Consider the following 14,608-nt stretch of genomic DNA (forward strand, 5'->3'; position numbering starts at 1 on the left):
TGTGTCTTCTACCGGACCTGAAGACTTGTGGCCGTACTTCTCTCCCTGTTCTTTTATACTGTGGGTACACATCAACATCGCTTTCTCCCCCATGTCCTAAGGCCTCTCTAGAACCTCCTCTCTAAGCTATAGGACTAAGTTAATGAGAACAGATTCACAGGCATGACTTCATCCTTCCATCCAAAGTCCTCTGGACTCAGTGGGTTTCTCACTTCTGGGACACTGCATCCTGTCACCTGCCATCTCAGCATCCCCAGGGACACACGTGAAGCTGACAGCTCCTTCATGTACATGAGGGCTGCCTTTTTGCTTTGGGTCGCTGGGTGGTCTCACTGACAGGCATGGACATTAGAAATGGGTGGGCTCCCAGGGCTGAGGAAAGGAAACCTGGGATTGGTCCCACTGAGCCCTCTTCTCCTTTCAGCTCCCACCCTGGAGGCCGGTCACCGAGGGCCTTTGAGGACAAAGTGGAGTTTCCAAAGGCCAGAGCTGCAAGCTTCACAGACACAGCTGCAGCCAGGCACCCAGGTGACCAGTTATCTGCTGCTGCAGCTGGACCAGTTGGACTGTGGTGACGGCAAAGCCAGGCTTGGCCTTTGCTCCACCACCTGGAGCTTTAGAGCCCACGGTCCCTTCAGAAATCAGTGGCCGCTCTTCCAAGGTGAGAGAGAAAAGGGGAATACGAAGCTCTGGTCCATTGTTAGTCGTCAGAGGGTGGGAGCGGGGAGGTGATGGGCCTCTCCCACACCTCCTGGCAATCTCATCACTACTGGGTAGTGTGAGTAAGATCAAAGAAAGAGAAAATATGAAAGTGTCGCCATTGGCCTCACCTCACCCATGGACTTTCAGTGGTCTTTCTTGTTCTGGCCACTCTGCTTCTTTGATGTCCCTCCTGGGTGGAGGATTAAGTCCCAGTACGATCAGGAATAACAATGGATCCTGTTGGCTGTGGTTTTATTTTTCAGGACTGGGTTTCGATGCTTCCCTCAGAGGAAAGAAACCTCCCAAGCTGGAGGGTGATGCTCTTGAGGGCTCAGCTGCCTTAAGTGCCCAGAAACAGAAGATTATCAAAAGAAAACTGCTCTTCAACAAGTGGAGGATAACATGCAATTTCCCCAGCCTTCAGCTGAGGGTGCTGAGGTAATCACATCGGTGGCTCTTAGATGCACTTATGCCTCATGGCTCTCTAGCTAAGATTCTAGCTCAATCTCCCGCTGTCTCTTCTCTTCCTCATTTGTTCACTCCAACAGCTGATGCGACCTCTGTCTGGCCTTCCCTCTGTTTTCCATGGGGGCTGCCACCCTGCCAGGCCCTGCCAGCTCCATCTCGTTTGCTCTCTGAACTCTGCTGTGTCCCTGCCGCTGCTGTCCTGATATTCCCTCTCTGCTTTCATCTTAGCCACGGGCAAGCCTGAGCCCATGGTCCTCCTCATCACAAGAGCATCATTGATGCCGCTGAACACAAGGCACTTTGCCTGAAATCACACACTTTCTTCATTTCTTTGCCTTCCCTTCCCAGCTTCCCCAACTCCACTGCCTCTTTCTTCTCAATGAGTCACTCACACATGGATCCTCCTCCTGAGTCATTTTGGGAATCTGACCTAGGACAACCCTTAACCGTGGACCTCTCCATGTGAAGAAGAAGAAGAAGTGTTAAAACTGAGGACAAAGAGCCCAGATGACAAAAACCAAATGAGAACCTGGGTCACAGGTGGGAGTGCTGGACTGGCCTGGAGCCAGCTTTCTCCTCGGCCCACATGTGCAGGCCTGTGCTAATGTGCATGGGGCTTCCAGGGACTCAGCATCCTCACCTCAGGGCCTCATTGGAGCTGGCATTAACACTGCCCTGTAATAAGCACCTGGTGAAAATTTAATTAAGATCAGTGCCTTGACCTCCCACCTGGCGATTCTCATTTAAATTGTCAGGAGTGGGGTTTGGGCTTCAGTAGATTTCAAAAGCTCCCCAGGGATTCTAACATGCAGCTAGACGTGACAAGGACCATTCCTCTACGATGATCTCAGGTTCAGGATAGAAATGCCCAGAATGTGTGGCTGCTTCATTAAAAAGCCTGAATATCCATCAGCCATTGAGGGGATTTGTATGCCTCTCTCAACAGCACTCTTTGTACAACGTGGAAAAAAGTGAGAAGATAAAAGAGGTAGATGAATGGATTAGACTTCTGACCTCCCTTCTTTGAGGAGAGTTTCTCCAACTTTTCTGAAGACAAGATAAAACAGGAAACGAGCATTTCATTGAAACCCAGTGCACAGAAAACAATACCTCCCTTATTACGCACAATAAAATTTAGTATTTTCTTTAATATTTTTCATATAAAACTAGAAGTTCCTATTCCATGCAATTGATTTCAAGTCCCATGCGTTCAGCACTACAGTTTGAGAATTTTAGTATTGATCAATATTTGTCGTTAAGTAAAAGCCCCAAAGAGAATCTTTATGCTCATTCCCTTAAAGAGAACGTAATAGTAACAGCTGAAAGTCAGGAAAAGATTGCATGTTTATGCTTCTTATGCCATTCTCTCCACTGGCATAAAAGACTAAAGGAGAATCTTGCCCTATGCAGTGCTTTGTGGGGAATAAAGGGGTGGGGTGGGAGAGAACATAGTCAAACCAGGTGCCTCATGCTTCCCCTTCGGAGTTTTTGGTCTAGATGTTGAGAATATTCCTAGAAATGCCCTAAGGTGCATCCTGTGTGGAATCAACGCTAAAGAATGAAGGAAAATGCATGAGGCCATGGTTACCGTCCCTGCTCTCTTTTTGTTAATTCCATTTTGAGTTTCTCCTTTTTTGGTTCTTTCCTCAGTCTCTTTGGAGAAGAATTTCTCTGTAAACCCTTTTTTCCCGTTGAGCCAAAGTGATGCAACAGTGTCTGTGGTCTGTGGACACCTCCAGATCGGAGCCCTTCCTCTCACCTTCCACAAATTATGGAAAGGGCCTGAGGCCTGGGTTCCAGTTCAAGCGTTGTGCCCCTCCTCCTCAGAGCACTGGGACGTGGAGTTAAAGAGGGTGTGCTTCTCTGCCCAGGGTCCTCTCGTTCCGACAGCAGTCTGTTTCTGAATGTGGGGGGTGGATGCTAAGCACATCCCTCCCTGGGAGGTGTGGGAAAGCCATCACTTTGCTCCAGACTGAGGGGCTTCAGGAGTGAAGTGGCTGCTGAGGAAAGGCTGGTAGGGCTCTGGCTAAGGCTCTGCAGCCGCTCTGAGCTGGGATGTCACCAGGCTCCTGGTGGGGTGAGGACAGGGTGTCCCTCGATGCTGCACCACAGCCTGGATGGAAGTGCAGGGAGGTGTTTCTTCTACCTTGTGGCTCTCACTTTCCCCTTCAGCGGCCTGTGCTCCTCCTTCAGCTCCTCCCCTCAACAGGAGCTCAGCGTCCTGCTGGCCTCTGTCACCACATAGCCATCCCTCCAGGCTCAGCTATCATTGGGACCTGCAAAGACTCACATTTCATTTTTATTTTCTCTTTCTGTCTCTCAGATACCAAGATCTCTGGAACTAAGGAAAGATATTCCTGATTTGAAAGAAACCGCATCACAAAAAGTACCATTTTCACTTGATGAAAAAAATCTGAAACAGCAAATCAATTTAAAACCCAAACAGAACAGTGAAGGGATCCTATGCTGAAGATCAACATCACAACCACAAAGCACTCTCCAAGGTTTTTACTGCAAAGCCTGCTTTGATGGGAAAAATGCCAGCCCTTCGGCCTCCAACTGCGCTAAGTCACTGAGGAGACCACTGCCTAGACCCACACACGGTTATGAGAGACCTTAACCCTTGCTGCTCTCAGTTCCCGTCCTGCACATCAGCAGAATCAGGAGCAACTGGCAAAAGACAACATGACAGACCGGGCGTTCTGTGCCACCAGCTGGGCTGTGCGAGGAACAGACAGCACTAACTATGTAGTGCTATGGTGACAACGTTTAGCCTGAATTCAGTCATGAGGTAGTCCTGAGACAAGTGCAGAATCTAGACCACTGCACAAGACAACTGGCCCCACCTCTACAAACAAGGCAACGTCACCACAAGTAAGATAACAAAAAGGAGAAGAGACTTTTGGGCTGCTAAACGACTAAAAAGATTTCTTTAGTCCTTTGGATCCAAAAACCTCTCCTCACCTTTTGTTGTTTTTGGTGGCGGTGACATTGCCTTGTTTGTAGAGGTCAGGACAGTTGTCTGGTTCAATGGTCTACATTGTGTACTGGTCTGACCACTTCCTCATGACTAACTCAGGCCGACCCTCTTGCCAAGAGCCCTACGTAGTTAGTGCTGGGTGCTTCCTAGTGGAGCCCACCTGGAGACTAAGAATGTCCGGTGTGTCCATCACTGTGACTGCCGTACTAGCATGGGTCACGTTGTTATGGAGGGGCCTACGAGATCTGTTCATTGTAAGGGCACATTTTTTCCTTTCTATAATGAGTAAGTAATTTGGTGAGTGGTACTTTGAGAGTGTGTGAACATCCTCTTTTCTAAAGATCTTTCTCTAAATATTTTACCATCCTTAATGATCCCTGATGTATGTCGATTAGCATATTTGCATTTATACATTGGAAATTTTCTAATCCGTTCATACCTATAGCCTTGTATTTGTTGGCATTGTGCCATGAAAAAGAACATTCCTTCCCCTTGTATGCTATTAAAATTTTTGTTTTGACTGTCACTGTGGACTCATGAATTTTTTAAATTCAGTGTTATAATCAGCATCATCGTGACTGACTGGGTGGATATAAACATAAATTAAGATAAACATTCTTCTCTCTCTTCTTCATAGTTACGTCCTACAGTCTCCCATACGTTTTAGGCTGTATTACCCACCTGTAGTAGATGGTATTTACTATTTTCTGTTTCCATGTTTCTGTGTGTGTGTTTCATTTGATATTTAAGAACTGCGTAGCTAGTGCTGTATATTTCACTAAGTGTTTTTGATATCTTAGTCCCTTACTAACTTGTCAAACTTCTAATAATTGCTTTACGAGTTTGAAATGACATCTTTCAACTGCAAACTTTTACCACTGTGACCATCCAGGACATTTGTTCTGTTTTTCTCTTTTCTTCCATCCTTCCTGGCCACTTCTCATAGAATTATTTCAGCCCAGTTAAAGGAATACCATTGACACACTGTTTTTCTCCCCTTGGCCCCTTCCAGATTTCTGCTTTAGATCTACAGTTAAATACATTCAATGATGACCAGCTGTTCAAAAGTCCCAATTTCCTCAGTCCTCTCTTGTTGGGTGGAGTTCATCCTGAAAAGACTCCTCAAGATGGAAGCAGGACTCCCTGAGCGTTGTATGTGCCACACTCTTTTCTGCTGCCTTGACACAGGGACAGCTGGGTGACTATGAAGTACTTGCCCACGATGACTGTCACTGAGTTTTTATAGGGTATTGTCCCGCATTGTTGTTCTGTTGAGGTGTAGACGTAGATTGATTTTCTCTCTATTGTATGTGAATTGGCTTCTTTGAGGAGCAGAGAGGGGTCTGGAGCTTCGCAGGAAGTTGTTTCCTTCCCTTTAAATCTGTCAGTTCCAGGAGGCGAGGTCTTAGCGTTGACCACCCCAGTTCTGTTTCTCCCCGGGATCTAGACTTTCTCTCTGATCCTTTTGCAGCATCTTTTCTTCATTTCTCTTCTGTTTGATGCTTCCATTTCTTTATTCTGTGTCCCTTATAGTATTTTTAGACAAATATGTTGCCCTTATGAACCTTGTCATTTAGCCTACTTTTCAGAGAATTTTCTTTTTCTCCCATTTTTCCCTAATTTCTGCCAAGTCTAATTTCTCGTTTTCTGTTTCTTGTCCACTTCTCTTTTGAGTTGTGTATTTCTTATGTGGTTTTGTTTTGTTCGTGTGTACAAATGCTTTGTTGGGCACGTTTAACTCAGATTCATTGTATGTCATTTTAGAGTTTTCCTATGCTGTGTGATTGATCTGGAGAGAAATCCTTTCATGAGCTGAAATTTTTGACTCTCTGTTTCTGTTCTTCTCTTCTGTCACCTTGGAACACATGTCTGCTGTGTGATGTGCATGTCAACATGCCTAAGTTTCCCTGAACGAGAAACCAAAGTTCTATGTAGGAAGGTTGGGTGCTTTGAGTGGCTAAGTTGATTTCTCAGGTCTGGGTCTCTCTCTTTGGGGCGATTCTAACGGACATAAGGTCTGGGGGGATAGGCGTGGCGTGTTCTGATTCTGAGGTCCTATTTTCTTCCAGGAGGACCTTTAATTCATACCAGTTGCTTCAAATAGATTCGCAAACACTGCCAATTCGAATTGAGAACCACAGGGCTTTTACTGAACGTTTGTTTTTCATCTAAATCTCCTCCTCTAACACCAAGCATTGTGCGTTAAGGACACAGGGAGTAGTAGAATTAGAATATCCCACAACGTTTGCTTTTCCCACATTATACAGACACACGAATAAAGATGATAGCAGCAACACGATTGAGAAAAGTAGCTTTTGGTTTTCTTACTGTCCTGGGGTATAGATAAATTATTGTTTTAAAGTCTCGTGGAATAGTTCTAATCCATTTGGTTGTTCTATAACATTTCTGCACAATTAGGTTCATTTGTTACATTGTGTTTTCCATGTCTAAAGGCCAAATGTTAAAACTTTAATTCGGTTTTATATGGTTTGCAACTCATATCTAACCAAACAAAGTATATTCCAAATAGTCTAGCCTTGACACTCAGATCTGCAAACTCCTCCACGGCCCGGGTGGAGGTGAATCAGGGACTCCTGGTCTCCACAGAGGCTGGAGTCTGTAGCCAGGATTCCTCTCTCTGGCTGAGTTTGGGAGGAAAGGATGAGATTTCCCAGAGTCGGTTTCAAAGCTCAGCCCAACAGCAGTCCTAGTGTCCAATGGAGACTCAGGAGCTAGAAATTCTGCAGAAGATCTGAACAAGTTAGACTAGAATATGTTAAAATTCTGAATAAAATAGACTATTTGAATAAACTACAGTACTTCCAATTCAGGTCTCGACCTGTCCACCCCAAAACTAAGACACAGTCAGTAATGACCCAGTTAGCGCGATCACAGGTTCTTGTACCTACAATGTCCTCACGAACGGACCATCAGTCGTGTGAACACTCCTCGTGGTCCAGGATGTAGTGGACGCAGCTTCTGCCTTTTACCCTGAAGCCCCGGGGTAACCCTGACGACGGGGTGGCACTGGCTCGGTCGCTGGGTCCCTTGATGGCGATGCAGAGGCCTCCGATGCTGAGCGGCTGGGCAGAGCTGCACGAGGGCCGCAGGGGCACCCCAGGCTCCGGTCACCCTGATATGCCTGCATTGTCCCTGTGGACGGCGCCACTGAGAGAACCCGCCTCCCGCGTCCCCGCCGCCTGAGGAAGAGGCGGAAGAGCGCAGGGACATGGCTGGGAGGCGCAAAGGGCGGCAGAAGCAGAAGGGATGCGGGGACCCAGAGCGGCCGGCGGCACGCGGAGCTCCCTTCCCAAGACGGAACCTTCCTCTCCCGAAAGCAGGAGGGAGGGGGACACAGGGCGGGACACCGCGTCCCCCTCCCTCCGCGTCTAAGGCGCGAGTTTGCTTTCCAGGGGACCCTCTGTCTGCGGGCCGCTGGAGGAAAAGCGGCGGGGGCTCGGCCTGATGGGACAGTCCCGCTGAGATGTGCCCTCGGGTCGCTGGAGGCCGAGTCCTGAGTGCGCGCGGCGAAGGCACCGAGCGGACGCCCGGGGAGCGCACGGCCTTTCCAGGCCCCGCGCCCGGGACCCGCGCCGCCGGGCGCCGCCCTCCCCCCGGCCCCAGTGCGCTTCCTCCGCGACGGAGGGGTCGCCCTGACTCCCGTGCTCTCTGCCGTCTCTCTGGGTTCGCACGTCGGGGAACGAGATAAAATCCATCATAGCGACAGGGAAGGGCTTTTAGGCTTCCCCGAAATCCACCTGCTCTGCCTGGATCACTAGAGTTTCCTGCTCTGCGGTAAATTATCTGGCAGGAAAGAAAAAGTTCCTTTCCTTTTCTTTGCAGTTGCCCTCTTCCCACTGCCCTGGGAGCTCTGACGATCCCCAGAACACGACTTGGGACTTCCTAGAAGTGCCTCTCCCTCCTCCTCTTGGCGCCCGCGCACCCCCCGCGTCTTCCTTGCTGTCTCCCTCACCACCCCTTTTCTCCAGCTCCCTCCATCTCCTCTCCTTCCTCCATGGTACCTCTCCTCCTCCTCCCCCTCCCCTCCCTCTCCTCCTCGTCCTTCTCATCCCTTTCTATTCCTCGCCCGCCCTTCCTCGCTGTCTTCCTCACCACCCATTTTTCCCTCACTCTCTCCATCCTCTCCTCTCCTCCCTCTGCTCCTCTTCCCTCTCCTCCCTGATCCACCGCCCCTGCGCCCCCACCGCACACGCTGTCCAAACCAAGGTAGGAAGGGGCCACCACAGACCACCACAGACTGAGAGGGCGATGAGGGATACATGTCTCCTTGGTGAGAGCCCTCTGGGGGTTCTTGCTGGAAGACAGAGTGAGGTGGCCCCAGCTGAGTGGCGGAGCGTCCACAGCCAGTCCTCGAGGCCTGGGGAGGACGGGCTGATCCAAGGTGACCCCGTGCCTGGGGTGACCCCTATTTAAATAGGCAGCCTCTAAGGGACATTGAAACCAGTGGGAGACCTTGTCCTCGGCCAGCCTTTCCGGTGGAAAGCCCACGGCGCCTCCTTGTGGCCTCCGCAGGGACGGCGTGCTGGGATTCGCCTCGCCCAGGATGCTGCAAGGGCTGGTCCAAAGAAAACCCATCCTAGCGCCCCATTTAGACGGAGAAGTTCCGCTTGGACAGAGGGGCTCACCAAGAGACTGTCTCCAACTGCCCTCCTGGCGCTGTTGGGAGCTTGGTCTCCAGACCGGGGGCGCTGCCGACTCCCGGGTACGGGAACCTCGGGCGGAGTCTCAGTGCCTCTGACTGCTGAATCGTCCTCCTGTGACGCGCCAAGAGCCGCCTTGCCGGAGGGAGAGCTCCCAGTCCAAAGGGCAAAATCACACGGAATTGCCGGCTTCTATCTGAGACAGACAGGCCTCCTCTACTGTGAATGGGATTCGGGATTCGAACGGAAGCTGCCAGAGCCCCTAGACCTCGCGCCGTTAGCACAGCGCCACCCACGACCTGCGGCGGTGTGGTTGGGTGTACCCAGGTGACAGCGCTTTCTTCTGGGGTCTTTCCGTAGTGGCTGTATCTGCATCTCTGTCTCTGTTTCTCTCTCTCCCCCATCACTTTCCCTCCCTCACCTTCTTTCTCCTCTTCAATTTCCGGGGTCACCCCCACTCGCGCCCACCGGCATCCCCCAGACTGAGGCCCTGCAGGGTCCTGGGTGGGAGCTCAGTGCGGTTGCAGGTGGTGCCCTCTAGATGTTTCTGCAATCGGAACATTTCTATGATTCAGCTGCCAGCATTAAAGTTTTAAACAATGGCCACTTTGGAAAGCCTTTCCCATCCTCCTGTCCCGGGGTTCCTCTAGGACTAAAAACACGTAGTCCACAGTGAAATGTTTGGTCCCTCCCGGCACCCTGTGGCGAATGCCTTCCTTAACTGAGCATGTATTGGGTGCCAGGCCCTCCTGCAGGCGAGGGTCTGCATGGTGAGCAAACTCCAGTCCCTGCCCCGTGGAGCTGTCCTCTGGAGGCCAGGAGAGGGCAACAGCGCTTTGGTGGCACAGCCCGCTGGTGTCCTTCCCATGTGTGTCTTCCCCTTCCCCGGGCCTGGGGGGAATCCAGGTGAGCGTGACAGGTGAAGTGCAGGGAAGAATGGCAAATGGATGACTTTGGCGCAAGAGGCTGTGGTCTCAGCTGAAGCGAGGCGGCTTCAGAGGTGGTGCTTTGACCTTTCAGGCAGCAACCTCATCCTTTGTCTCTCACTTCCTGCCCTCGCTCTCCCTTGCTCCTTGGGCGCAGGTGGGGCAGCGGCCTGATCTCAGCCCTGAATAGTCACCGTGTTCTGCTCTGCGCGGTGTTTTCTCCTGGTCCTTATCAGATGCCATTGGTCTCGCTGCAACATTTGGGGCACCGAAGCCAACTTGACCTGCCTGATCCAAACATCTGGATTCCAGGGGAACTACCAGGGCCAGTGGCTGAAGGCACAAGCATCGAATCACCAGCTCTTCAGACTCCAGGTTGGTGCCACGCAACACTAGTATTAACCACACCGTTACAGGATGCCACCCACACGTAGATTTGTGGGTGTGGCATCCTTACTTTTGTTTTTTAATTAATAGACATTTTTTATTGAGGTAACTGGTTTATAATATTGCATAATTTAAGATATACATCATTATATTTCGATTTCAGTGTACACTACATCATATTCACCACCCAAAGACTAACTACCATCTTTCACCCTACACATGTGGCCTATTACTCCTTTCTCCCTCCTCCCCTCTGGTAATCATACAGTATTTGACTTTCTCTGTCTGACTTATTTTGCTTAGTATAATACCCTCAGGTTCCATCCATGTTATCACAAATGGCAAGATTGCATCATTTTTTACAGCTGAATAGCATTCCATTGTGTGTATATATATATATATATATATATATATATATACCACATCTTTACCCATTCATCCATTGATGGTCGCTTAGGTTGTTTCCACGTCTTGGCTATTGTGAATAATGCTGCAATGAGCATAGGGGTATAAATATCTTTTTGCATTTGTGTTTTCATGTTCTTTGGATAAATACCAAGAAATGGAGTGGCTGGATCATATGGTAGTTCCATTCTTAATTGTTTTAGGAACCTCCATGCTTTTTCATGGTGGCTACACCAGTTTACATTCCCACCAGCAGTGCGTGAGGGTTCCCTTTGTTCCACGTCCTCTCCAATACTTGTTATTTCTTGTCGTTAATTACAGCCGTTCTGACGAGGGTGAGGTGGTATCTCATTGCAGTTTTGATTTGCATTTCCTTAATAATTAGCAATGTTGAACATCTTGTCAAGTCCTTTCGACTGTCTGTGTTTCTTCTTTAGAAAAATGTCTGTTCCGATCCTTTGCCCACTTTTTAATTGCGTTGTTTGTTTTTCTGTGTTTGAGCTATATGAGTTCTTTATATATTTTGGATAGTAACCTCATATCAGATCTAGGATTTGCAAATATCCTCTCCCAGTTAGTGGTTTGTCTGTTTGTTTTGTTGATGGTTTCCTTTGCTGTGCAGAAGTTTTTTAGTTTGGTCCCATTTGTTCATTTTTTCTTTTGTTTCCCTTGCTTGGTCAGACACGCTATTCAAAAAGATACTGCTAAGTTTGATGTCAAAGAGTGTACTGCCTAGGTTTTCTTCTAGAAGTTTTATGGCTTCAGGTCTTACATTCAAGCCTTTAATCCATTTTGTGTTAATTTTTGTGCATGGTGTAAGATAATGGTCTGCTTTCATTCTTTTGCATGTGGCTGTTCAGTTCTCCCAACACCATTCACTGAAGAGACTTTCCTTTCTCCATTGTATTTTCTTGGCTCTCTTATTGAAAAGTAGCTGTCCATAGATGTGCAGGTTTATTTCTGGGATCTCAGTTCTGTCCCATTGATCTGTGTGCTGCTTTTGTGTCAGTATCACGCTGTTTTGATTACTATATCTTTGTAGTATGTTTTGAAAGCAGGGCATGGGACACCTTCAGCATCATTCTTTTTTCTCAAGATTCTTTTGGCTATTCAGGGTTTTACATTGTTCTCTATAAATTTTGGTATTCTTTGTTCTATTTCTGTAAAAAGTGTCATTGGGACTTTGATAGGGATTGCATTGAATCTGTGGATTGCTTCAGGAAGTATGGATATTATAAGTATGTTAATTCTTCCAATCCATGAGCATGGAATTTCTTTGCATTTCTTTATGTCTTCTTTGATTTCTTTGAACAATGTATTATAGTTTTCACTGTCTAGGTCTTTCACCCTTTTGGTTAAATTTATTCCTAGCTATTTTGTTCTTTTTGTTGCAATTGTAAATGGGATTATATTCTTAATTTCTCTTTCTGCTATTTCATTGTTAGTGTATAGAAACACAACTGATTTTTGTCTGTTGCTCTTTACCCTGCAGCTTTGCTATATAGACGTTACTGTTTAGAACAGTTTTGTGTTGACAGATAAATTGAGCAGATAGTATAAAGTTCTCACATACCCCCTGTTCTCCCTCACACAATTTCCACTATGATGGCATCTTGCATTATTGTGGTACCCTTGTTACAATTGATGAACCAATGTTGATACTTTATTATTAACTAAAGCCCATAGTTTGCATTAGAGTTCATTCTTTGTGTCACACAGTTCTATGGGGTTTGACAGATGCATCGTGTCACAAATCCACCAGCACAGTGTCATACAGAATAGTCTCACTGCTCACCAGTCCCGGCGCTTCCTTGTCCATCCCTCCTCTCCTCCTCACAAACCCATGGCAACCACAGACCTTTCCACTGTCTCTGTGATTTTGCCTTTTCCGGAATGTCCTATAGTTGGCATCATACAGTGTGTAGACTTTTCAGACTGGCTTTGTTCACTTAACACTATGTGTTTAAGGTTCCTCCACGTCATTTACGGCTTGATGGCTCGTTTCTTTTTATTGCTGAACACCATTCCATTGTACAGATGTACCTCAGCTTGTTTATCCAGTCACCTAAGGAAGGACATCTCGGTCCCTTCCACTTTTTGACAATTATGAAGAAAGCTGCTATAAGCACTCATCTGCAGATTTTTGTAGGAACATAACTTTTCATCTCATTTGGGGAAATACCAAGGACTGTGATTGTTGGATCAAATGTAAGAGTATGTTTAGTTTTGTAAGAAACTGCCAAACTGTCTTCTAAAGTGGCTGTGCCATTTTTGTGTTCCCATCACTAATGAATGAGAGTCCTATTGATCCACATCCTTGCCGACATTTGGTGTTATCAGTGCTTTGAATTTGAGTCATTCTAATGGGTATAGAGAGATATCTCACTGGCGTTTTAATTTGCAGTTCCCTAATGACAAATGATTTTATGCATCTTTCTGAGGTTTCTTTGCCATCTGTATTTCTTTTTTGGTGAAGTGTCTTTTTAGATCTTTTGTCCATTTTTTAATTGGGAAGTTAGCTGTCTCATTGTTGAGTTTTAAGAGTTCTTTGTATATTTAGGATACCAGTCCATCATCAGATATGTGTTTTGCAAAGATTTTCTCCCAGTCTGTGGCTTGCTTTTAATTAGCTTAACAGTGTCTTTCACAGAGCAGAAGTTTTTCATTTTAATGAAGTCCAACTTATCAATTTTTTCTTTCATGGATTGTGCTTTTAGCGTTATATCAAAAAAGTCATCACCAAACCCAAAGTCACCTAGATATCCTTCCATGTTATCTTCTATAATTTTTGTGGGTTTTACACCTTACGTTTAGGACTATAATCCACCTTGTGAAAGGAAGAAGGTCTCTGTCTGGATTCTTTTTTTTTCAATGTAGGTGTCCAGTTGCTCCAGCATCATTTGTGGAAGAGACTATCATTATACTTTCTCCATTGAATTGCTTTTGCTCCTTTGCAAACATTAATTGACTGCATTTATGTAGATCTATTTCCGATTTTGTTCCATTGACCTATTTTCTGTGTTTTCACCAGTTCCACACTGTTTGGATAACTGTAGCTTTCTAGCAGGTCTGGAAGTTGCTAGTGTCATTCCTTTGGGGGTTTTTCTGATCTCCATCATAAGAACCTGCTCAAGCACCTGCAGATAAAACTCACAGAAGTGTGGGGACTCACCCCCAAGTCTGGGCCCCCAGGAGTTTTAAACTCTCAACTATTCCACACTCGGCAGCCAGCAATTGGTCAGTTACCATTTAAGTGTCCCTAACAGTTGCTGGCTCCAGCAGCTCTGTTCCCAATGAGCTGTCATTCTCTGCATTAGCCGGTCTCGCTAGTGTTTGGGTGGCATTTCCTTGACATTCTCAAAATAAAAAATATTAGCTTAGGAAACTTAGGAAGTCACCCAATTTTTCCTAAGACTTTCTAAAAAAGACAGACCTTTGAAATGCAATGTTATCAGTTGCATAATAAAAGCTCTCCCCCAAAATAGGAAAATACATAGGAAGAAACGGTTGATTCTATTATTGGGAGAGGGAGGTAAATATTTCTTACAGAACTCGTTAACTCTAGGGTAGCAATGATGTCAAAGATTTAAATCATCAGAGGGGTTTGTACTGAATGGAAGGTTCCCCAATTGCCATCCAAAGGTTGCAGCACGTCATGACACATTCCTGTGGTTGGCAACAACAAAAAAATAGAAGAATGAAAGTGTGGCTTTTCCTTGAAACTAGATATATTCAAGCTAAAGAACTATAATTAGTCTGCGATTGTGTCCTTTCTATTTTGTTGTCATTGAAATATCTTTCATGTGAAATGATATTGATAATAGATGTTTGATTTTTGCTTTTTAACCTCTAGTTGGCTAATTTTAAAATTTTGTAACTTGATGTTGTTTCCCACGGAAGAAAATGAACTTGATGATAAGTTCTAAGTCTAGGATTCTGTGTTGAGCCTAGGCTCTCCCTGAGAAAACTGAAGTTCTCATCTCCTTTGGGCAAAGAATGTGGACAGAGGACACCGCTGGGCTTTCCTCATAGAGGACTCAGCAGCAATCCTCAGAGAGTTTGAAAAACAAGCCCAGGAT

The 14,608-nt window shown here is 46.5% G+C and overlaps 1 protein-coding gene across 1 annotated transcript; it reads left to right on the forward strand.

Annotated features, from left to right (window-relative positions):
* The first annotated feature begins 7 nt into the window (after positions 1-7).
* Positions 8-4,676, forward strand: LOC124234583 (neuroblastoma breakpoint family member 6-like). The gene is made up of 3 exons (XM_046651923.1): positions 8-661; positions 966-1,140; positions 3,494-4,676. The coding sequence occupies exons 1-3, from the start codon at positions 355-357 to the stop codon at positions 3,513-3,515; spliced, it is 504 nt and encodes a 167-aa protein (XP_046507879.1). The 5' UTR covers positions 8-354; the 3' UTR covers positions 3,516-4,676.
* The last annotated feature ends 9,932 nt before the right edge of the window (positions 4,677-14,608 follow it).

Source organism: Equus quagga, unplaced genomic scaffold (genome assembly GCF_021613505.1).
Source record: "Equus quagga isolate Etosha38 unplaced genomic scaffold, UCLA_HA_Equagga_1.0 921_RagTag, whole genome shotgun sequence".
Taxonomy (NCBI): domain Eukaryota; kingdom Metazoa; phylum Chordata; class Mammalia; order Perissodactyla; family Equidae; genus Equus; species Equus quagga.

Bases quoted from the DNA above. Each gene is read 5' to 3' on its own strand.
- LOC124234583 (XM_046651923.1), top strand. From the start codon at position 355: ATGGGTGGGCTCCCAGGGCTGAGGAAAGGAAACCTGGGATTGGTCCCA. The intron at 662-965 runs GTGAGAGAGAAA...TTTATTTTTCAG, and splicing joins TCAGTGGCCGCTCTTCCAAG to GACTGGGTTTCGATGCTTCC. The intron at 1,141-3,493 runs GTAATCACATCG...TCTGTCTCTCAG, and splicing joins CTTCAGCTGAGGGTGCTGAG to ATACCAAGATCTCTGGAACT.